The sequence below is a fragment of the Peromyscus leucopus genome, chromosome 8a (genome assembly GCF_004664715.2).
Source record: "Peromyscus leucopus breed LL Stock chromosome 8a, UCI_PerLeu_2.1, whole genome shotgun sequence".
In the NCBI taxonomy this organism is placed as follows: Eukaryota; Metazoa; Chordata; class Mammalia; order Rodentia; family Cricetidae; genus Peromyscus; species Peromyscus leucopus.
This window is the reverse complement of record NC_051085.1, coordinates 30,588,244-30,611,774: the sequence shown is the minus strand read 5'-3', so window position 1 is coordinate 30,611,774 and position 23,531 is coordinate 30,588,244. Positions and strand designations below refer to the sequence as shown.

Here is a 23,531-nt window from a genome sequence, read left to right as displayed (position 1 = left end):
ATAATTTGAGACCTCCCACAACACTGATGAAAGAGTTGCATTAACATTTTTAATGACTAATTCATTCCTAACATAAAGGTAACTATTAGCAAAAGGAAGCAGTACAACAGTCAATGTGGTTTTAGGTCAGGTCTCTGAGCAATTCAGGAGGAAGGATGCTTTCACCTAAGGTCTCTAGCAAGTACTCCACTTCTCCCTTTAGCCCTTCTTAGATATGCCTGCAGCCCGGGAATAGGGTACCTACTTGCATCTGAACTCCTAGCTCCTATGTTACAGAGGCAGATATAAGAATTCCCAGCCGGGCAGTGGTGGCGCATGCCTTTAATCCCAGCACTCGGGAGGCAGAGGCAGGCGGATCTCTGTGAGTTCGAGGCCAACCTGGTCTCCAAAGCGAGTTCCAGGAAAGGTGCAAAGCTACACAGAGAAACCCTGTCTCGAAAAACCAAAAAAAAAAAAAAAAAAAAAAAAAAAGAATTCCCTTCAGTGATTCTTATTGTGTTACAAGGTGAGATCTATCAGGAAAGGCCAATTTTTAAGTAATTTCTTTCCTTTTATCTTTTATAGTTATGTATTTATTATGTGTGTGGGAGAAGGTGCCCATGCCCTGTGTTGGAGGTCAGAGGACAGTTTTCAGGAACTGGTCCTTTCCTTCCACCGTGTGAGTCCCTGGGCTCAGACTCAAGTTGTCAGGCTCAGCAACAACTGCCTTGGTTTGCTGATCCATCTCACCAGCCCCAAGCAATTTATTTTTACAGAGAAACTGAACTCGTGTTTATATGGGCAGCTGTCTATAGTCTATAGCTGACTATACAGCCTATAGTCAGTACCTACCCTGGTTATACTGGAGGACCAAGTAACCAACGCTATATTAACGTTTTCACACTAACCTTGACAACCTAGGCCAAGCTCCTTGGCTCATACTCATACCTACAAACATGACTGATCTCTCTAAATATCTGGGTTGCCATAGTTACCAGAGAACAGTCTTTGAGGGAGGGTACTTACCGATGATATTCTAAGTAAAGACCTATTACTGTGACTATCTTTTTATCCTGAAAACTTTTGTTAGCATTTGATTAGAAAGTTCATCGGTGTTTGAAGATTTTCTTGATTTCAAACTTTAGTAGAACCACTCTGTTAGCATTGGACAGCACATTAAATTCATCAGAGTGGCCAAGACACTTTGTATATACAAGGTGCATTCTAGGCAGTGTGAGGATGCATCATAGAAGCCCAGAAGACTGGACCTGAAGATATGGATATAAGAGAATAATAGGAATGGGAAGAATTATATCACAGTAGCATGTGCCTGGTTACGAAGTGAATGATGGAGATATTATGGCTGTTTCTAAGTTCATATCTGTAAGCTATTTCAAGATAATAACTTACCCTGTAGGTGGAGGGGAGTTCTGAGTGTGTTTGTCTGTGGCTTTTGTTCTGTGTTATGTGGTTTTCCTTTGGGTTTTCTTACAACCTTCTGCTATGGGAAGATGTTGAATAAAAGAAACTTTTGATTATTGTTCGTCAATTAGTGCACAATGCTGAGCATTTCAAGACAGAAATAATAACTCTATTAGGGATATAAATATTTAATCATAGATGCTTTCTATAATGCTTCTGTAGCCAATCAAGGTCATTATCACCGGGTGATTAGGAAAGAAAAAGAAATCAGAGAAAGCCTTGTTGGAAAAGATGAAGTTAAAAATATCTCTGCAGATGGCATCATCTTGTATGTAGAGTTTCCTAAGTAATCCACATGGAGGGCATCATTAGAGTGCATTAACGAGTTTAGCAAGATGACAAGACTCAAGATCAATATACAAAAATTAGCTGTATTCCTGGTAATGGACCATCCAAAAATAAAATGAAGGAAATAATTCCACCCATACAGCATCAAAAAAAAATAAATTGAGACTATAAAGGTTTTCCACTGAACACTATGAGATAATCAGTGGAACAAATTAAAGAATGAAATCAGTAGGAAAGCAGCCAGTGTTCATGAATGGAAGACAGTACTGTTAGGATAGCAATCATCCCCCAACTGTTCAATGCATTAAATTGAATTGCTATTAAAATTTCAGTTACCTGGGGAATTTTTGGGCAGAAAGGTGATTATAAAATTCCTTTGGATATTTCATCTGGGAATTTAAGGGACCCAGAATGACCAAAATCTGTTCTTGCACAATCAAGGAACAAAGTTGAAACAATCACCCTTCCTAATTCAAAACTTTGGTCAAAGTTATCCTAATGAAAGCGCTTAGGTTATGCACAGGATGAGCACAGATGAACAAGACAGTAGATTGTCAGCAAGGCTGACAGACGAAGAAAGAGCAATCCATTCACTAAATGTTTCTGGGACAACTTGATGGTCACCTACAAATGTACCAAACTAGGCCTAACCCAATGCGATACAAAGAGTGAACTCAAAGTGGATCAGAGATCTAAGTTGTTAGGACTCAAGTGTAAAACCCAGAGAAGAAAACAGGTCTGCATCTTACAGATTGCCTTAGACAGATCTCAAACATGAATCGCCAAAATAAAATTGGATCCAACCAAAATTTAAAACTTTGAGAATTCTAAGGAATCTGTCATGAAAATGAAAAAACAACCCAGAGAATGAGGGGGAAAAACCATTTGCAATTCATGTCTTTATAAATAAAGAGAAGATAGGAATACAATACTCTATAAATGAATCAATAAAAAGGCAGCTCAACTTGACAGTATAAAAATTTTAAATATACATTTCTACAAAGAAACGAGAAAGTGACCAGCACACACACACACACACACACACACACACACACACACACACACACAAATGGTCAACCTTATTAGTCACTGGGGAAATATATCTCAAAACCACAATGAGATATCACTTCACACCCACTGGGATGTTTATAATAAAAAACAAAAACATAAAAACAGGCAGGAACAAAGGTTGGCAAGGATGTGGGGAAACTGGAATGCTCATATGTTGCTGATGGGAATACAAAACAGTGCAGCTGTATTGAAAACAGTTTGGCAGTTGCACAGAACACCAGAGACTGAATTGTTGTTGGTCCAGAAGCTCCACGTCTAGGTATGTGTGTAAGAGAATTGGAAACATATGTCCACACAAAATCAGGTACACGCATCCTCATAGCAGTGTTACTAAAGAACATGAGCCATGTGTCCATCAACTGATGCATGAGAAGAGTCCAGTTTGTTCAAACAGTGGTACCTGGGCGTGTAAGAGGATGGAGTATTAAGTCACTGTGTGAACCTGTGTGTGTGTGTGTGTGTGTGTGTGTGCGCGCGCGTGTGTGTGTGTGTGTGTGTGTGTGTGTGTGTGTGTGTGTGTGTGTGTGTAACAGCTGATACTGGAAAATGTTCTACTAAGTAAAAGTCAGACATAAAAGACATGCATTTCATCTCATTTACATGATCTTTCTAGAATCCTCCATGTAATACTATGAGACAGAAAGTATGTAAATGGTTCCAGGAGCTTGGAATAGCGTGGGAAAGTGAAATGATTGCTAACAGGTATGAGGTTCTTCTGCTAGTGATGACAATTTCCTGGAACTTGATGGCGATAATGCTTTTATAATGTGGGGGGGAGGTCTACCAAAAAGAAATTCCTTAAATTGTTCTGTTTATGAGTTTGATTTTTATGATATATGAGTCCTATATCATTTTTGCTGTAGCTGTTTGAGACAGGGTCTCACTGTGTATTTCTAGCTGTCCTGGAACTCTCTCTGTAGACCAGGCTGGCCTGGAAGGCACAGATATCTACCTACCTCTGCCTTCCAAGTGCTGGGATCAAAGGCGTGCACCAGTACACCCAGCCTCTACATCAGTCTTTAATGCCACTGTGTTTTCCTTGATTAAGCTGGTCTGCTAAAGCCTGCCTTGCAAAAAGACATTTCTACTTATTGTGCCTTTAAAGCCAGTTCACGGTCGGTCTTTATAGACGTCAGGTAACTTGATCAATTTCAAGTCTGAATGAGTGCAGGTAGACCAGTACTCTCCCTGAAATATTATGAGGGGCTATATCTGCACAGTAGCTCCTGGCTTCTGCTCTTTGGAGCTCACTGGAGACCCTTCTTATTGACATGCCCAACACTCTGTGTTGTCACGTGGGGGAAAGACTTGCATTCTTGTCCACGTCTCATGTTGCTTCTCTGGTTCTCCTTCCAGGTCCTTCCTTTCCCCAGCCAGGTGGTATACAACAGAGTTGGCAAGTGTGGCAGCCGCACCGTGGTCCTGCTTCTGAGAATCTTGTCAGAGAAGCACGGGTTCAATTTGGTCACGTCAGACATTCACAACAAAACCAGGCTTACTAAAAATGAACAAGTAAGTTGAATCCCCCATTGTTAAATCACATGATTAGTGAGTGGGCACCTTACAGAATATCTTCATGCCAGAGTTTCAATCCCATGCCATATTTTTGTCAGTGTGTACAAGGAAATTTAAGGTAGGATTTGTGCAGGAAATCTGAAACTCAGGAAGCCTTCATAACTGGATACTTCAGTCAGGTCTGATGGATTGTGTACATTAGCCATGGTCTATTTTGCTAAAATAGATTAATGCATAATCTTAAAATATTTAAACCAGTGAGTTAAATAAATAGTGCTGACACCTTTGGAGTCAAATGAGAAATTTTTCCTTTAGTATGTCTTTCTTTGCAGTTCCTCATCTGTACCCTAAATCTTTATAATAAAGAGCAAACCTTTGTGCAGGATATCTGATTGGCTGATGCAGAATAAGGGTCCCCTTGTAATAAACTCAGAGGATCCTAGCTTCCAAAGCAACATTTGTTATATTCAGTGGATGCAAAAGAGTTCCCTACTTTGCAGGGCCTTTTTATTTTATTTTATTTTATTTTTAAAAAAAAAACCCAGAGATGGATTTGCCTTTGGCGGGATGACAGTACTGTTGGCTTCTGGGAAGCTCTGAAGGCTTGTTCTGCCTTGTAAACCCCTGGAGAGATAAGGACATCTGTATCCGTGGAGCTGCTGGTGTGGGAGTCTTAGGTGCTGTATTCTCAGTGGTCTTTTTGCCAAGATAAAGTCTGTTGTCAACCTGGTTATTAGTTTCTTTTGTGATGAAAATATCCCAACCAAAGCAACTTAAAAGGGAGAATGGGGTGTGGGTGGCTGGAGAGATGGCTCAGAGGTTAAGAGCACTGAGTGCTCTTCCAGAGGTCCCAAGTTCAATTCCCAGCAACAATGGTGGCTCCTAACCATCTATAGTGAGATTGGGTGCCCTCTTCTGGCCTACAGGAGTATATGCAGGTAGAACACTGTACATAATAAACAAAAGGGGAGAAGTGTGGTTTTTGGCTTGCACTTATTTTGGCTCATATTTCCAGAGAGGATAGTCACGTCATTGCAGAGAAGGCAGGATGGCAGGGGCATGAGGCTGGCAGTCGAGATGTAGAGAATAAAAACAGGAAGTGGGACCAGGCTATGAAACTTCAAAACTCACTCACTTCCAGTGACATAGTTCCTCCAGGAAGACACTCCATCTCCTAAAGGTTCCATAACCTTCCCAAGCAGCAGCACCAACCAGGGACCAAGTGTTCAAACACAAGAGACTGGGGGCACATTTCATATTCAAACCACAACCTGGCATCCAAAAAAAAAAAAATGCTTCTGTCACTGTAGAAACTTACCTTACCCCAGGAGTGGTACTTAAAGTCAAGTTGGGATCATAATATTGAAATCTCAGCATGCATCCACTCTTCAGACCTCATCTTCCCCTTGGAGGCACACAGATCCTTGTAGACAGAGGGGTGTCATTCCTGGTTTAAAATAGCTGAAAAGGTTATTTTCAAGGGCTTATAGTAAATTCTCTGAAGAAAAAGAAAATGTTTAGGCCAGGGGCGGGGTAGCTCACTGAATATAATGTTTACTCCCAAACCATGAGGACCTGAGTTCAAACTCCCCAGCACAAACACAGAAGGCCGAGTACACACAAAAGGTCTATAACCCCTGTACTGCGTGCGCTGGCTGAAGCCGGTGGATCCCCGAAGCTAGCTGGGCATCCGGTGTTGCCAATCTAGAGAGTTCTAGGGTTACCGAAGTCTCAAGAAATAAGGTGGGGGTGGGGAGATGGATCAGTGGGCAAGAGCGCTTGCTTTTGTCTTAGGACCTGAGTTTGAATCTGTAGAACCTCTGTAAAAGTCAACAAGTATTACAGATACTTGTAGCTCTGCTGGGACAAAACGGGGGGGGGGGGCAGAGACAGGAGAGTTACCCACAGCTTCAGGGCCAGCTAGTCTTACATATGCAGGAAAAAAAAAAAAACCTAGCAGAGACCCTATTTCAAAATAAGGTATAAGGTGAGGACCTACATAATTGTCCTCTGACCTTTACACATGCCCCCCCCACACACATATTATACCTGCATTCACACACACAAATGTGCAAACACATACACAATTATCTTTTTTAAAATAATAAGGTGGAGAGCAACCAAGAAAGACTGAGGTTGAACCCCTGGGGCCTCCAAAATCATGTTCATATGCATACACACACAATATGAACACCCGTGCGTATGTACATACTAAACACAGAGAATGAAAAGTGTGTGTGGCATTTAAAACTACGTACCTCAAATCCCAGCATTACGGAAGCAGGGCCAGGCCCATCTCTATGGATTGAAGACAAACCTGGTCTACATAGTGAGCTGCAGGCCAGCCAGAGTTACATGTGACGCCCTGTCTCAAAGGAGAGAGAGAAATAGAGGGGGGGAGTATCATGTTTCATGCATAAATTGTTTAATAGTGATGGAATTCCCTTGATCCCCTTACTTTGGCTGATTAGCATCTTTTTACTACCCAGAAGAAAATGATTATAAATAAATAGTCTGTGTTCTTATAATTTTATTATGGTTATTAAATTTTACCTTCCTTTGTATCCAAGTCTTAGGGCCTGCTTAGCAGATTATACCTCAATGTTCCTTCGTGTGCATGCCATGCAGAACTCCCAGATGTCTTGTTAGACTCCGTCCGGGTGCTCACTGGTAAAGGCATACAGACAGCCCAGAGAGCCCAGAAGAGGGGACTAGACGATCAGACACTGGAATGTTCAGGACAGCCCAGGGGAGAGAACACGAACCTCTAACGCTGAGTGCATTGTAGAAGTTTTGAGTAATAAGCCTACTTTGTTCCCTGCTTTAAATATACAGTTGTAACTGTGAATGGAATAATTTAAATAAAATGTTAACAAAAAGAGCCTGACAGCGAAGAGGTGGTCAGGTCTAGAAAGTGTTAAAGACAATGCCATCCTTTCCCTCTGAAGCTCTCCTCTGCCTGGAATGGTTGCCTTGTCGGGAAGCCAGGGAATAGGTGAGACAATCTTTTTAGGTTCTTTCCAGCACTGTGATTCTGTGATACACTGATACAACTTCTATCATATTCCACATATTATGGTTCTGATTCCTGTGGTCAGTGTGTCCAAGACTCTACTTCATCATTTATTGCCAATCCCTATTAAACTATAAGATGAGTGTTAAAACAGACAAACAAAAAGACTAAAGCAAAGGTAAAGACTTGGAAGGAAAGAGAGATATCCCAGTCTGTAAAAATAAAGGTGAGGACAGTAGCCACTACTTCCCTGGAGCCGGCTTATCCGTCTCCTGCACACAGGAGAATGGCCGAGAAGCAGATCTGGTCTATCTCCATAACATTCCGAGAGACTCGTCCTTGTTCTGTGGGATCCCCTTTACTAATGTTTGAAAGTACATACGACAGCGGAGAAAGAAATATTATTTTAACTTAACATTCAGGAAATAATTTGTGGTATTAATAGCTTCTCTTCTTGGTAATTTATTAAGGGAAAAGGGCAGTGTGATTTAAGAGACTAGTTAAAATTTTATAGTCAGTGGCTCTCACCCTTACAGTAGAACTCTCAGAATAGTTCCCATGGAAACATTGTTCTCTCTAAATAATGAAAATAATTGTTTGCTTCAGGCACTGTAGGAGTTAAACAGTTTCTTGGGTGCCGGGTCAGGACTCTTTTTACAATTTTTTTTTTGTCATGAGAAAACGTGTTCCATGATCCAAACTACTGATTTACAAGTGAACTTCAAAATTACATCCATTTATAGGACTGGGATTATCTGTGCTGTTTTATTCACCCACAAGACATTTCCCTGGAGCAGGATTAAGTGAACACGTACATTTTCCCCTAAATGGTAGTTGTTGTCATGCACATATATGCACACACATGTGCAAACACACATCTGCACATTCATAGCTAAGGGTTAAAACTTTCTAGCCTACGGGATTATTAAGCAAGAAAGGAGCATGAAAACACCAAATGTTAGGATGCCTATAAAAACCCCGCTGCATCTGCTCTCATAGAAATAGACACACCTTTGAAATTTGGACTCAGAATAATTTCTCCTCCACAGAAGAGCTTGCAGCTGCTGCTGGCCAAGTGCTGGACTTTTGTGTTGCATGTAACATAAGCCCATGATGATACTATCTCATCTATACTCAATATAGATTTCAGTTAGGGGTGTGATTTATATGATCTCTTGCAAAGCAGAGGTTCCATCTAGTGTGAGTGAAGGCAAGGAATTATGGCCATGAGTCTTCAGAGCCTGGTTGCTAGTCCTAAAGTGACTTAGTCCTGTGCTCTCAATACAGTGATGGTTGGAGTACCACAAGCCTCTCACAGCAAGTGGAATCCATCTATTCTAGTCGGAGAAAGGCAAAAATTAGCCTCTAAACCTCAAAAATTAGCAAAAGCAAATAACTTCATTATTCACTTTTTTTCTACTGAAGGTCCCAAGGATGTATAAAACAAATGGGAAACAATGTCCATGTGTAAATTATTTCCTCTGATTATGTCATTTTACCATTTGGGACCAAAAATATACCAATGAGTAAGTGTTATTCCCTGTTTTCTGGGTGAGAACCTGAGATAATTCATCACCTTCCAAAAATAATTATACTGAACTGACTGGGTATGATGGCTGGACTGGACCTGGGCTCTTCCAAATCCAAAGGTTGTTCCCATAATGCAATATGCTTGCTCTCCAGTAGAGCTTTTGGAAGCCTAGAGTCCCAGTGCCCTTCTGCTGTAGATTCTGGGAAGGAGTCCAGAAAATTCCTTTTCAAAAAAAAAAAAAAAAATTAAGTGGCACAGACGGTTTTTCTGGGATGCAGCAGCCAGGCTAAGGAAGAAGCCCTGTCAGGGTCCTCACATCAACATTTCCCCAAAATGTGTTCCTTGTGATTCCAGGCTCCCTCCATCGATGAAGAAGGGAAAGTGCATAGCTCATAATCTGGGGAGTCCTCTGGGCCTTAACATTAAGGAGATTCACAGTGATTCTTCACATTTTAAAGATGCATAGTCTTAAGATGCATGCTGTGTATGTATGCTATGAGAGTGTGTTTGAATGTTCACGTTTGTGGGCACACTTGTGTACATGTTCTGATGACTGTGTGTGTGTGTGTGTGTGTGTGTGTGTGTGTGTGTGTTCATGTGTATGTGCCCATGTGTATGCGTGTGTTGGTGATTGTGTTAGTGGGGGAGAGCTTGACATTGGCTCTCTTCCTCCATCTTTCTTCACTTTGTTTGCTGAGGAGGTGTTTCCCTCTAAACCCAGAGTTTCCTACTTCACCAGCTTGCCCTGGGAATCACATGTCTTCACCTCCTGAGGCCTGGGATTACAGGCAGATTGTCATGACTGCCCCATATACAAAGGCCAGGGATCTAAATTCTAGTCCTCACACTAAGACGTCAAGCATATTACTATCTATCTGTCTGTCTTCCTATCTATCTATCTATCATCATCATCTATCTATCATATCTATCTATCTATCTATCTATCTATCTATCTATCTATCTATCTCTAGCTACCTACATACCTATCTAGCCCTACATATACATATTATATAGTATATATATATATACATATACATATATGCAAATATATTTTAGACATCAAGTTTCTCCTAGACTTTCCCAGTCTTGGTTGGTCAGGGGATTTTTATGTATGTTGTGAATGTCCTTTGGATCCCACAGAATTTATCCATCATAATTTGGAAAGCACTGGCCTAGTCTACATCCTTCCCGACCATCATAGCAGGAAAGGTTAGTATTGCACTATACACCTCACACCAGCTCTGATTCTGTCAGATAACCATTCGAATAACATAAGCCTTGAAAACCATTCAGAGGCTGGGAGAGATGGCAGTCCTGTGCCCATGTGCTTCAGGCCGTATTAACCTCTTGGTACAGAGCAGGGCGGCATGCTGTTATCGTACACTGTGTCATACCTCCCTGCCCCTTTATTTTCACTCACATCGGCATCCAAGTCTGCACTCTGACTATAAAGCAATGAGACTAATAATAATAATAATAATAATAATAATAATAATAATAACCACAGTTCTCAAGACCACAGAGAGGCCTCTGGGGCTTCCCTGGTACTCGGTCCTCTGTTTGGTCACCTGATCATCCTTCCTGTGGTTATCCATTTATTTTGATAGATGTTTATTGAGGATCTGCTGCTAATGGCGGTCACTGAGCACCACGCACAATGCTTGTCGTTCACGTAACTGCCTTCTGATCTTTGAAGCAATTTTATTAGGAAGGTATTGCACCCTGCTTTTGAGGGAGAAATAAGTGTGTACAAGAACAAAGGACACACATACATGTAAGTCAAAGGGAATGTGGAATAATTATCCATAAAAGCAAGTCGGGATCAAATCCTAAGTTTGAATGGTGAGTCGAAGGGCTGGAATTTTGTTTAGTAGTTAAAGGGGAACCATTCAAAACGGTTCTTGTGCCAGGTGTAAGGACACCTGTAAAGGTGTTCGCACACTCTTTATCCCCACATCTTACTGCAGAAGTAGAGAAGTGGGTTTGTAAGGAAGCGCCCAGGTATGTGTGTATCTGAGGAAAGACTACCAAGGGTGACCAGATCACAAATTCCACATGAAGAGTGCTCACTGAAGACGCTCCTTTTCTTGTGCAAATCCTCCAAATGAGGGGGGAATTCTCTGTTCCCAAAGGCCTCATGAAGTTTTCATTTATGTTTTGAAACAAACTCTCTTTGTTATGCAGTCCAGGCTGGTCTTGAACTCATGACCCTCATGCCTCTGCTTCCCAAGTAGCTGGGAATACAGCATGTATGTCATGATACTGAGTCAGATGCGTCCTCGGCTGCTTGTCTCCTTCTGCATTTCTATCCCAGGAACCTTCTTCCCCTAGAAACATTTTGAAAAAGCCTCTCAGAATAACCCTCAAGGCTTCCTGCCCTTACAAGAAGATAGACAGCGTCCATTGTCTCAAGAGTGCTGCTCCAAACTGTCTCTGGAATCAAACCAGAAGATAAGCTCAGTCAGTCCATGGGGATGGGTTCCACATTGTCTTGGGGTCCTCAGACAAAAGCAGAGTCCTCTAATGCAAACCTGAAGGAAATAAAAGACAACGGAGAGAAGCCATATGACCTGGAAAAAAAAAACAAAAAAACAGTTTTTCTTCTCCTTGGAATTGTATTATATCCATTAATTTTCTGTATCTACTTCAGACCCTTGCCACGCTCATGTTATTGCTCCCCCTGGTGGAAGTCTTCTTCACTGCAGGCATGAACTTGCCTGATTATTATAGCCCTGGGCTAAAGTTAGAAAGAGGACTGTGCTGAGGGTCTGCTTGTACCCCAAGAAGAGGTCAGGTAACCCGAGACCTTCAGTCATCCTTTCCAACCTCTAAGGTTGGAACAAGGACCCGCAGTTCCCCCTCTGGGGCTGGTTGCTTTTGCTTTGAAGTGCTAATAAGCACACATCCTTTCTTTGATTTAAGATGCTTTGCAAAATTACAGGGCATCTAGCTGTTGATGAGTGACCCAAGAGTTCAGACCAAAGTAGGGTTGGATACCCTTCCTACTGACAAGCTGTCAAGCGTTTCCTGAAGACACAGGGAGCAGAGTCATCCTCAGAGCTGCAGATGAACGTCTGTGCTCGCCCATCCTGCCCTGAGCAGGGAAGCAAACCACTGGAAACTGCTTCCTAACCCCGCTCTGTGTAGTATGGGTGTTTGACTTTTGTCTTTTCCTTCCTTTTTAAACCTTGGTTCCATTTCAGTCCATCACCCTAGGTAGATTTAACTTCCTCCTTTAGATGCATTTCATGGCACACTTACCCTTTTTCTAAGTATTTAAAATCCACCCTTGTTCTTATTGATATATACTGTTTTTCCACTCTGGAAATTTTAGAAAATAATCTTTATATTCTCTGTTCTCTCTCTCTCTCTCTCTCTCTCTCTCTCTCTCTCTCTCTCTCTCTCTCTCTTTCTCTCTCTCTCTCTCTTCACTCTACCCTTCCCGTGTGCGTGCGTGCGTGCATGTGTGTGTGTGTGTGTGTGTGTGTGTGTGTGTGTGTGTGTGTGTGTGTAGAAAAGACAGGGCCACACACTTAGAGCCTCAATACTTATATTTCTTAGTGGTTTTTTTTTTTTTTTTTTTTTTTTTGGTCTACCACTTGTTGAGTACATCCTATAAAAGCCAAAAGTTTTATTTTCTCTAGTCCCTCTTCATTCTCCAATCCCAACCAATTCTGCCAACCAATCCCCTGTTTCCATTTAAAAAGTTTATGTCTACATCATTAACTGGGAAGTGTGCGTAGACAGCCACTCGGTGATGAAGAACAGGGCTGGAGGATTTTAATTCTGGCATCACCTTTTGGATCATGGTGACTTTACGAGATCTGTGTACTCTGGGGCTGGAGAGACGGCACAGTAATTGGGAGTCCATGCTGCTCTTGTAGAGAACCCAAGTTCAGTTCCTGGTATCAGTGCTAGACAGCTCATAACTGCCTGTCACTACAGCTCCAGGCCATCTGAAGCCTCTGTCCTCCGGCACCTGCACTCACGTGCAGAACCCACACACATACATGCCATTCAAAACAAATTAATCTTTAAAATAAAGAAATCCATATTCCCAGTCTGTGCTCCAATTCCATAATGTCAAAGAATGGATGATAATAATACTTAACTCTTGAAATATTATGGAATTGGAGCACAGACTGGGAATAAGAATTATCTGGTACGATGTGTGACACATCTCTCCCCCAATACTCAGAAAAATGGCTTTGCTTGGCATTCTCACATCTTGGATATTACAAGGCGAAGGCTGACAGTGAGTCTTGTGTAGGATAATGAACTTGCTAGTCTGTTCCAGGAAAGGTTGACTTCATTGCCTGGGTGACAGACAATTATGTCTTCAGCTACTGACAGGTGTCTTGATACCAACCAAGCATTTCTAAAGGGGTGTGCTTATCCTATAAACTCCCTGGAGACGCCTGGTGGGGGCTTGAGGGGACACATAAGCCTGGTCCCAGCCCTCCTGGAACTTAGCCTAAGTCAAAGAAGAGAATGCAGGCTGGGCTAGTGGACCATCAGAAGGGGCGTCCCCAAACCTCCTCAGATGAAGAGTGGAGGAAGCTCAGAGAAGTGCATCTTATCTAGGCAGAGATCATCAAAGACAGACCCATCTCCCCTCTTTCTGCAGCCAAATTTGTTCCTCCTCCAGGAGCCCATCACCACAGATGGGTACCACCACGGTGTGCTCATTGTCCTAGCTGAGGATCTAGGAGGGATGGTGTCTGGGCTTCTTTTCCCGGCTTCCTATCCCCAGGTACCCACCAAGCTCCTTACTTCGATCTTCCTCGAAGCCCTTTCTGCAGTTCCTTATCCTTCTCACGGCTAAGGGTCTCCAGACCCTTTGCCTCAACATCTGCTGTAGGTCATGTTAGAACATCCTTTGCAAAACCCAACACCAGAGTTTCTTCGAATTCACTAGCACCTGACGCCAGCAGGGGCCATCGCGGCCACCCCCATCTGCCTGGCCCAGCGTCCTGTCCAGTCCTTCCGTGCTGGGCCAGATCTCAGCTTCCTCCCTGCTAGACGAGTGCTCTACCACTGAGCTTCCTGGCCTCAGCCTCTAATCGTCATTCTTCTTCACATTTTTCACCTTTATCTCAGATATGAAATACATTAAAATAAATCTTCTCTGACATCAGATCCCCACAGAGTTAATGTTATGGTCTGCTCTGCTTTCCATTATCTGGCTCTATCCATTCTCTCGTCACCTACTTCCTTGCCCATCCTTTACTGGTTGTTCTAAAATCCTTTCTGATGCTCTGGTAAAACACTCTGACCAAAAGCAACTTAGGGAGGAAAGGGCGTATTTGACTTACACGTCCAGGTCACGGCTCATCATTAAGGAGAGTCGGGGTAGGAACCTGAAACAGAAACATGGAAGACCAGGATGCTGGAGCACTCATCAGCGTGGTGCCCACAGGCTGATGCTTAGCTTTCTTATACGCTTCAGGACCACCTAAGAATGGCAGTGGTGCGTCAGTTAGTAATCAAGATGATCTTCCACAGATGCGCTAAATTGGGCCCAGGCAGTTACTCTCAGAGGACACTAGGCTGTGTCAAGTTGACAGTTAGATCTAATAAGACCCAATATCTGGTCCAGAGAATTCCCTCAGCCATTTGTGTTGGTTTTTTACCTTGACTTCACACTGTTTCCACGATGACCCTTTTTACTGTTAACCCATCCACACCACAGAGGACGCCCCCTCGGGAGAAGTGCCCACCCGGGTGTGCAGGTGGGCTGGAAACATCACCTGTGTGCTTTCCACTCGTGGCATATCCCTGGATCTCACCTTCCCTCTGGTCTATCCCACCTCAACACTGTGAACTTCTTGAGAGAGAGGACCCAATATATTTTTTTCTTTGTAGTCACATGTCAAGTGGTAGATTCCCTAAGGTTGAGTTGGAGATCTTGGATGTTAAAGAAAAGAGGGACCCAGAGAGTCAAGCTGGAAGAGGGATGTATTTTAGCTGGAAGGAATGAAGGGAGGACTTGAAATGTAGGGAGGGGGGAAGTCAAATATTCCAGAGGGAGGCAGCTTGTTCCTAAGCTTCATCCTGGTCAGGCTTTGGTATAGACGTCGGTAGGAGTAAGAAGTAAGGAGTAGTCTAGTTTGATGGGATATAGAGAGTAACCGTAACCTGAGCCAGATGGTCCCAGGATGCATCGGGGCGGGTAGAGGGTAAACTGAATGAGACTCGAGAGTGTGGTTCTGGGTCTGGTGGGCCTAGCAGCTCCACTGGGACATTCTTTAGGCTCTCTACCCTCTGTGCTTGTGTGCTTATCTCCTGCCCAAGTAAGTAGGGTGAGCGGACACGGGCGGTGGAATCAGGAGGAATCCAGGCGCGGCCCTGGAGGAGCCAGGAACAGCAGGGGTGCACTCTTTGGTGACTTTAGGTAGTGCCGATGCTGCCGTGATGGCACCGGTGTAGGTAGGATCAAGGAGAAAGAAGGGGCAGGCTCTGAATGACAGCGGGAAGGCTGGGAAATGGGCAGCAGGGGTTCCGGAGGCCATTGCTTGTCACTAGAAATGGGTCACGTGTTAGCATTTGGGAAGGTCAGATGGTGCTTGGACAAGGAGTGTTCAGCCTGTGCGTATGACAGAAGTGACTTACTGTTGGGGGAAGAATGACAAGCATGGAAGAATGCGCTCTGCCCTCATTCCACTAACGCGATAAATGTGAGCGCTGGCGTCTTGAGTGTGTTTGAGGATATGTCTAGAAAGGGTTCCGCGTCGTCCCCACTAATCCATTTTCCTTGAGAAATAGACAGCTTTATGACTATGGCAGTGCTCTCAAAAGTCCTATTGATAATGTGTTTCGAGGGGGTGCTAGAGTATTGAGTCTGGGAAAGAGCCAATGTCTTCCAGTTTGCTTCTGCCGTGCTACTGGACACATACTTTATATGACTACTATGTACACAGAGAACTATCTGAATTAAAATAATACAGCGATAAAAGCATGAATCATCTTTGTCTTAAACACACACATCGGCAAGAGTTCTTTTCCTAAGTAGTCATCCTCTGAGACACATTAGCAATGCTGAGATGCTTAGGCCTATAGATGGGCAATCCATAACAGCTCAGAATTAACAATGTGGAAGCTTGACGACCAGAAGCAAGGGCTTGCTGGGAGTACTTGGAAGGGAAACTGGAGGGAAACAGGATCCAATCTCCTTTGCACTCAAGCCCAAGGAAGGACTAGGCCATTATTCACCATGCTCTCCCCAGAGTCTCCCAGCTAACAAAAATCCCAGGTTTCAGAGCTGACTCATTTAACTGTTAAATTCAACTTGATTTCTCCAACTATTAATTAACTTATAATCATTTCTCCGATTATTAAGAGTTAGCGGGTTTAGACTGATTGTCTGGGTCTGTAAAGGAGCATGTGTTTGACTGAGTTAATTTATCACATGAATAATGATCAAGCATATACCCATGGGGCAGCCCCTGTGTTCCACTTGGGAAACAGAGAGCCAGGGCCTGTTCTCTTTCAGAACAACTGAAGTTGTCCTAAAGTCTCGGTTCACTCTTGTCTTTGCTACTGTGCTGAACATGTGAATGGCCATTCTCGTTTCTAAGTTTTCAACTTCCTCTGGCTCATAGACTCTGAAATACTGCATCTCTGACATTTATCTACAGTAGCAGTCTTCAGAATGCATTTAAAAAAAAAAAAAATCACCATGTCCATTTTGGTAGGGCCAACTGGAAATTCTAGAGAAAGAATTCAGGATGTCAGGGAGGCCTAAAAATGCCTGGAATTTCTAACTCATTTCACTGAGTGTTTTCTGTATCATGACATGTCCTAGGAGACCGTAAAAGTCAGCTTATATCAACATAAAATGCATTTTGCCTTACTGATAACTGCAAATAAATAATCCACATGACCACCCACCAAAAGATTCCAAGACCTTCAGAGGCCTGGGAGCTCCCCCTGAAATATATTCCTTATGAATTTGTATACGCAAAGAGAAAAATAATAAGGGGTGCTTATTTTATCCCCACTTTAAATGCTACAACACCAGCTTGAAATATTTCTGTAATCTCAAAAATGTCACAGGAATATAAGAAAATGACTAACACCTTTTCCTGGTGTGACTTTAAAGGAGGCAATTAAAAGTATCACCACACCTGCATTTCAGTCCTGTAAAATGCAGTTCATGTCTTTGGTTGAAATTACTTAATCTGGGGCTGAGAGGATGGCTGGGCGGGGAGAAGTACTCACTATGCACGTGAGAGGACCTGAGTTCGAGGGCCCAGACCCAATGTAAAAGCCATGCACATAGCACCAGCAAAGGTAAATCCAGATCCCCAGGATCCTGTGGCCAAAGGGGAGGCAGAGGCAGAATTCTTAGAACTCACAGGCCATACACAGCTTGGCATACAGAGAGGAAAAATGGCCAAGAAACTCTTTCTTAAACAAGGTAGAAGGTAGAAGGTAAGGACGCACACCCAAGGTTGTACTCGCAACTCAATATGCTCTCTCTCTCATTCTCTCTCTCTCTCTCTCTCTCTCTCTCTCTCTCTCTCTCTCTCTCTCTCTCTCTCTCTCTCACACACACACACACACACACACACACACCGAACACACATGAAAAAATGATTAATCAATCAATTGCATAGTCCTTCGAGCAATGATCAGCTAAATTGGTTACAGGGCTATCAGGTTACAGGGCTATCAGTCTGGAGAGAAAGCTGCTGCTTTAGTCATGAAAGAACCTTAGGGGCAAGCTCACGCTTTGCAACAAATTCAACTGCTTGGTCCCGGCCCAGAAGATATAAGTGGGGATGGAAGGAGGAGGCCAGATAACCTTCAGTTTAATGTGGCTTGGGGATTTAGTTCCCGCACATGCTAATCCTGTCCTTCCTTTAACAGATGGAACTGATTAAGAATATCAGCACCGCCGAACAGCCCTATTTATTCACGAGACATGTTCACTTCCTCAACTTCTCCAGGTGAGTCTCTCTCCAGCTTTGTGGTCACTTCCTGTCTTCTGAGTCTTTATGTGCCATCTAAGGAGCAACGCCTTAGCAGGCTACCTGGACAACAACCCAGAGCCATCGTCCTCGAAAGACAGAGACACCTGTTCAATCTAGTTAGCTTTGCTACAGAGAATTCAAAGTCTGAAGCATTTGTTCCTACAACACATCTGAAATAGTATAAAAACATGGAATTATTTTCAGTGAGAAGACTTTCAATGGCACAGTACTTGAAGGGGGGGTGGGATCCGATTTTTGTATTGCAACAAAGAGACGAGAAATGAGAATTTGGTCACACGTTTTTCTGCAGTGTGAACCTGCATAGCACTCTCGGATCAACGCAACAGTAGGGTAATGAATGTTTCTTCTGCTCCAAAGAGTTCATGCCAACCTCCAACCAACGTTTTCTGTTTTTAAACTAAGCATCCCTAGTCTTGCGTAGTTGATGATGGTGAGCTATCTTTGATCCGTTTGCTTGCTCGTTTGTTTTGTCCCGTGGCTTCCCCCTTTTAATAGTGTAGGTTTTCAAACTCAGATTGGGGGGCCTTCTCTTGATTAAATTGCAGCTTCGAGTTCTGTGTGTCCTTTCTCTGGCCCATTATCACCCCCTAGAGTGTCATTGCTCCTTGGACGGGTGGCCCTTAGGGACAGATGGCTGTGCCTACTGGCTCGGCCGTCTACTCACAGTTGGTATCTGTCAGTCAAAAGATCACTGGGTCCAGAGACTGATCTGCTGACTAGCCCAGGGCTCCTGAGACCCCTGGCTAGCAGTCTAACAGGGCCATCTTAACCTTAGGGTAACAGTTCCATCAAACGATCCAAAGAGTTTACCGGGGTGCTCCATTCACGCACAGTGTGTACCAGCTGTCAGTTGGTGCTGACCCAGTTGCCGCTGTGGGCTGGTGCCTCAGGAGGCTGGCTGTGGAGATGCTCTGCTGCGCAGCCTGATGCCTGACATCCCACCAGGCTTGGTGCAGGTTTTAGCCTTCAAAGGACTTCCCTGCTGCCCAGGTGGTCCTGTGCCAACTAAGTATAAAGGAGGAATCCGAGTCAGCAAAGGTACATTATTAAGCAGAGGAGTTGCCACGTTCTAGTTCAAAGTGAGCCTCCCAGGCCTGAAGTCCCCCGGGCCTGCTTGATGAGCCAGAGTTCTGTGGGACAGGAAATAGAATGCTTAAAATGGCCAACAGTAACAAGGCTGGGCGCTGGCCCCGCTCACCGTTTTTCAACATGGCTCGTTGCTGGGTTGGCTGGTGTATGCACCCTGATTCTCCCCTCCAGAAGTCATGCCATTAGTCATAATGAGGCTACTGGGATTTGATGGATGTTCTGGGCCATGTGTTTGATGATTTGTAAAGAGAGAGAGATTTCTGGTTTGGGTTTGTTCTAGTGACTTCCTTCTGCGCCACCCTTCACACCTTCAAACTTCAGTCATTAACTCCTCTTTCTTTCTAGGTTAGATCTTTACATCCGAGCTGCAATACAACAAATCTGAATAATGATCTTAGGCCAGTTCAAAACTCTAATGAGAAGTTGAAACCGGTATCTTAATTAGATCAGCAGCGCCCAGCATGGTAGTTGTATTTTATCCTGATCTCTACCATCAAATACAGGGGTAGAATCTTGATTGCTTTAACTTTGGATGAAAAAAAATAATAATAAATCAAAAGCCTTTTAGAAGATACCACATCTGCAGAAGACGGTGGAGCCCTGGCTGGCAGGGCCCCTAAGTGTCACAGTCTTCCTCCTGCCCAGGATGCGGGCAAGCCATGCAGCCTTTTGGGGGAAGGCTATCTGTTTTCTCATTTTTAGAGTTGGGGGGGCAGCTCCTTCTCCCTCCCTTCTGGTACAGATGGTTGGACCATGAGGAAACGCCCTCTGAGAGAGGGATGTGACAGGAACTCACAGTGACTTATAATGCATCTCTGTGGCAGTCCTGAAGCTGGCTCTAGGCTCACTAGTCCACAGTGATCCTCCAGCTGGAGCAGACAGACTCACAGGCAGGCTGTCTCCTCTCTCCCCATCTCTCATCTCAGAGCACATTGGTGAAGCATCCTCCCTCCGCCTTCCCTATGCTAGGGTAGCTGGGACTCCCTAGTGAACTCAGAACGTTCCCCCCTCTTTCTTTGGAATCCTTGAATTGTTCTTCCACCACAGAAGTGTGGGGTCAAATGTGATGGGTGCAGGGAGAGAAGTCATCGGGCTTCCCCTAGGGGAGACGGGAGAGCGGCAGACTCCTCCTGGTTCTGCTTAAGCATGAGATTCCAGTCGGCTTTAGAGCAATGAGAGGCGAGGACATTCCCAGTAGAGGAACGGCAGGAGGGAAAGCAGTCCAGAGAAGAGCTGGAGGAAATGCACCAAGGATAGACAAGAGGAGGGACCTGGCTGGAGAGGAGATCGGGCTGTGCATGGCCTGCTGAGGTTGTTCCTGTGGGAGCTGTGCATCCCTCTGTTCCCCGCTTCCTGCAGCCCAGGACCAGGCCTTAGCTATAAAGAGCTTGATGGGAAGAAGAGCTTGGATACTTGGCAGGACCACTGTTAAGCTCATAACCAGGGGATTCAGAGTCAGCTCACCTTCGTTTCCAAGGGCGTATCTTTATTTACGGACCTCTTCGGTATAAGTAGCAAACTGTGACTACACAGAGAAAGTCCCTCTCAAAAAACCCAAGGAGCAAGAAAAACAGCCAAGTTGGGAATTGTTAGATACCTTGAAACCTGAGCTCTCTGTTTTTGAATTCTGAGCATAAAACGTATCGAGCTGCTCTCGAGGAACCTGCCCCTACAACCAGTGGATGCTGCTCGAGTGAGAAACCAGACGAAGAGACCAGACTAGTGCGCTGTCCTTTGTTAATACTTCTAAACTTTCATGCTTCATTAACTGGTAGCAATATCCTTGCTGTTGAACAGCCTATCAGAATCAGGCTGGATCCCCACCCCTACCCCCACCCCCACCCCCGATCCCATCTCTTTTTTCTCACAGGCGTGTTATGAAGTCTTGAAGGCCCTGTATGTATAGCAAATTTTTGTTTTGCTTTTTTCTCCCTTTTATCTTTCTCCATTAAGAATGGCCTTCTTATCTGACATGTAGGCAAGAACAGCCATGTAAAATGCTGTCCTGGGCGCTCTGGACTGTTCTCTAGTCAGCTGACTTCATGTACCCATCACTTAACCCCTTGCTCTTTACTCATTTTCTGCTGAGTCCGAAGGGATCCTTTGGCCATTTGCAGCTCTGTTCATCCCACCAATCAGGTGTTACTGCAGGGACTGTGGAGCCGGCTTCCTGCCAGAGCCCTACCAGCTCGGCAGAGAGCTCAGCTTTGGCCTGGGTTTGTAGGGTTCTCCCTAGGATGTTCTCTGATACCTATTTTGAACTCCTTGGAAATGTGGGCCAGACAATTGTTTATTCCTCTGGATGAAGGGAGAACTGAGTCCAAACCACCCTGGCCCAGAAGGTGCTGCTCTTCATGGGGACGCCGAAGATGGGCCTTTATGATTGTGGGTTGTAGCTCCTTATGTCTTTCACTGGTTGTTGAAGTAACTTTAGGATATATATTTAAATCTCAACACTTCAACATCAGCAGCCTCTCTGGAGTGTGTCTTTGATGAGTATGCTGCACCGTCTACGACACACGGAGTTCAGCTTGTCTCTCCTGACACCCCCCCCACACACACCCCTGTTCTTTGTTATTTGTCTTCTGGACTTCTGTGGGGACCAGAGGATAATATTTTGTCCCAATCTAGACTTTCTCTCCGCCCTCAACTGTGTTCTCCTTTTGTGGCAACTTTGTAAACGACATTAGGACTTAAGGCCACTGAAGCCGTCAAGTAAACCATAGGGGTTCTCGTGCTGAAAATGGCAAACCTTCTTCGTTTAACTTTTCCTGGTTCAGTTTTGGGTTTTTTGTTTGTTTGTTTGTTTATTTGTTTTTTGTTTTTTGTTTTTGAGACAGGGTTTCCCTGTGTAGCCTTGGCTGTCCTGCAAGATGTTCTGTAGACCAGGCTGGCCTCGCACTCACAGAGACTAGCTTGTCTCCGCTTCCTAAGTGCTGGGATTAAAGATGTGGGCCACCACCGCCCGCCCGGCTCCCTTAACCTTTCTTAGGCCTCCTTTTTACCCAGGATTCTCCTTGACACTCCCAATTTCTGTTTCCTCCTCCGCTCACAGGGTAGCCCCAATGTCAACACCGACTTGTGAAAGAAAGGTAGGAAGAGAAGGGAGGAACAAAGAGAGGCTGCTGCTGGCTGCCCGCAGAGGCGTTTGACACTTTCTCAAGGGAAGTCGGAATTACTATGGGAACAGAGCTTGAAAGCAGCCGCCCTTTGAAGGCGTCCTTTTCAACCGAGCCAGTCAGACCACAACACTCCCACAATCCACTGCAGCTTCTGCCTCTCTTCTCTAGCTGTTGACTTTGCTCCCCTTCTCACTAGCAGTGGGATCCCTTTGGATTCTGATTCCTTTAATGTTGACCCAGAAGCTTCAACCTTGGAAAAATCAAAATAAAGAAAAAAAAATGGATGCAGGGTGTTTAACACTTGTCCGCACCTACTTACACAGAGCTGGGCGTTGGCATTCAAGGGGAGAGCTTTATTGTGAGCTCTCCCGATTTAGATCTGAATTTGTCTTCCTCAGGCAGCAGTCTCCCTCAGCTTCGTACTGTAGGGAGCAGGCCCCTGTGGCCATGAGTTCAGCCATCACGGTAGCCCATCCAGGACAAGCATAGTCTGAGTTTTCCTCCAGGTCACCTCATAGATTTTTTTCTTTTCCTGTTTTTTTCCCCCTTACCATTTCATCCTCCTCTCTGAGCAGGAACCCTGATGTCATCGGCCCGGTCCCTCCTTTTCTCTCCTTCAGGCCGTTGTCACCAGCTCCCCACAGCAAGCACTGACTCCACTTCCCTCCCCTCAGTGCAAGCTAGAGAGCAAAGTCTACTGGTGGTATGCACAGCCAGCCTCAACGTCCTCTACTGGTGTGCACAACCAGCCTCGATGTCTTCTACTGGTGTGCACAGCCAGCCTCGACATCAACTGGTGTGCAGAACCAGCCTTGACATCTTCTACTGGTGTGCACAGCCAGCCTCGACATCAACTGGTGTGCACAACCAGCCTTAACATCTTCTACTGGTGTGCACAACCAGCCTTGACGTCTTCTACTGGTGTGCACAGCCAGCCTTGACGTCTTCTACTGGTGTGCACAGCCAGCCTCGGCATCTTCCTGCCTGTGTCTTCGTGTCCAATGAGACGCTGCCTATTGGTCTACATGACAGAGAGGTTCTGCTGGTCGGCAACGGTCGTTGTTCCTTACACAAAGGTGGCTATACCATTGAGGTCTGTAAACTCGCTGTGCCTTTTTCCTCATCCTGTTCCCTGGAATTATTACTGTAGTTTCTGTTTATCATCATTGTGAGCCCAGTTTGTTAAGAGAGGATGAGAAATCTAGGGTTTGTGTTTATGCAGGTTAGATGGTGATAGGCACAGCTAGCTCCTGGGACTATAGTGAGCCATCTGTCCAGTAGCACGGATGTCATCTTGCTTATATCCCAGAATGGACAAGGTTCATTTTAGCAGGGTGAACCTCACATAGGCAACATGTCTTCCTATATGTCAGTACTGGGAAATCCAAATTAGCATGTTTCCATCCTGGGGCCTGAAATTCACAACTAGAGAGTCCTTCCTTTGT

At 44.4% G+C, this 23,531-nt stretch overlaps 1 protein-coding gene across 1 annotated transcript in view; it reads left to right on the top strand.

Annotated features, from left to right (window-relative positions):
• Positions 1 to 23,531, top strand: part of Ust (uronyl 2-sulfotransferase) — a 284,504-nt gene that overhangs the window by 164,310 nt on the left and 96,663 nt on the right. Inside the window, exons 3-4 of the mRNA XM_028861084.2 lie at positions 4,177 to 4,332; positions 17,751 to 17,830. Of these exons, the coding sequence (XP_028716917.1) occupies positions 4,177 to 4,332; positions 17,751 to 17,830 (236 nt within the window). The remainder of the gene's footprint in view (positions 1 to 4,176; positions 4,333 to 17,750; positions 17,831 to 23,531) is intronic.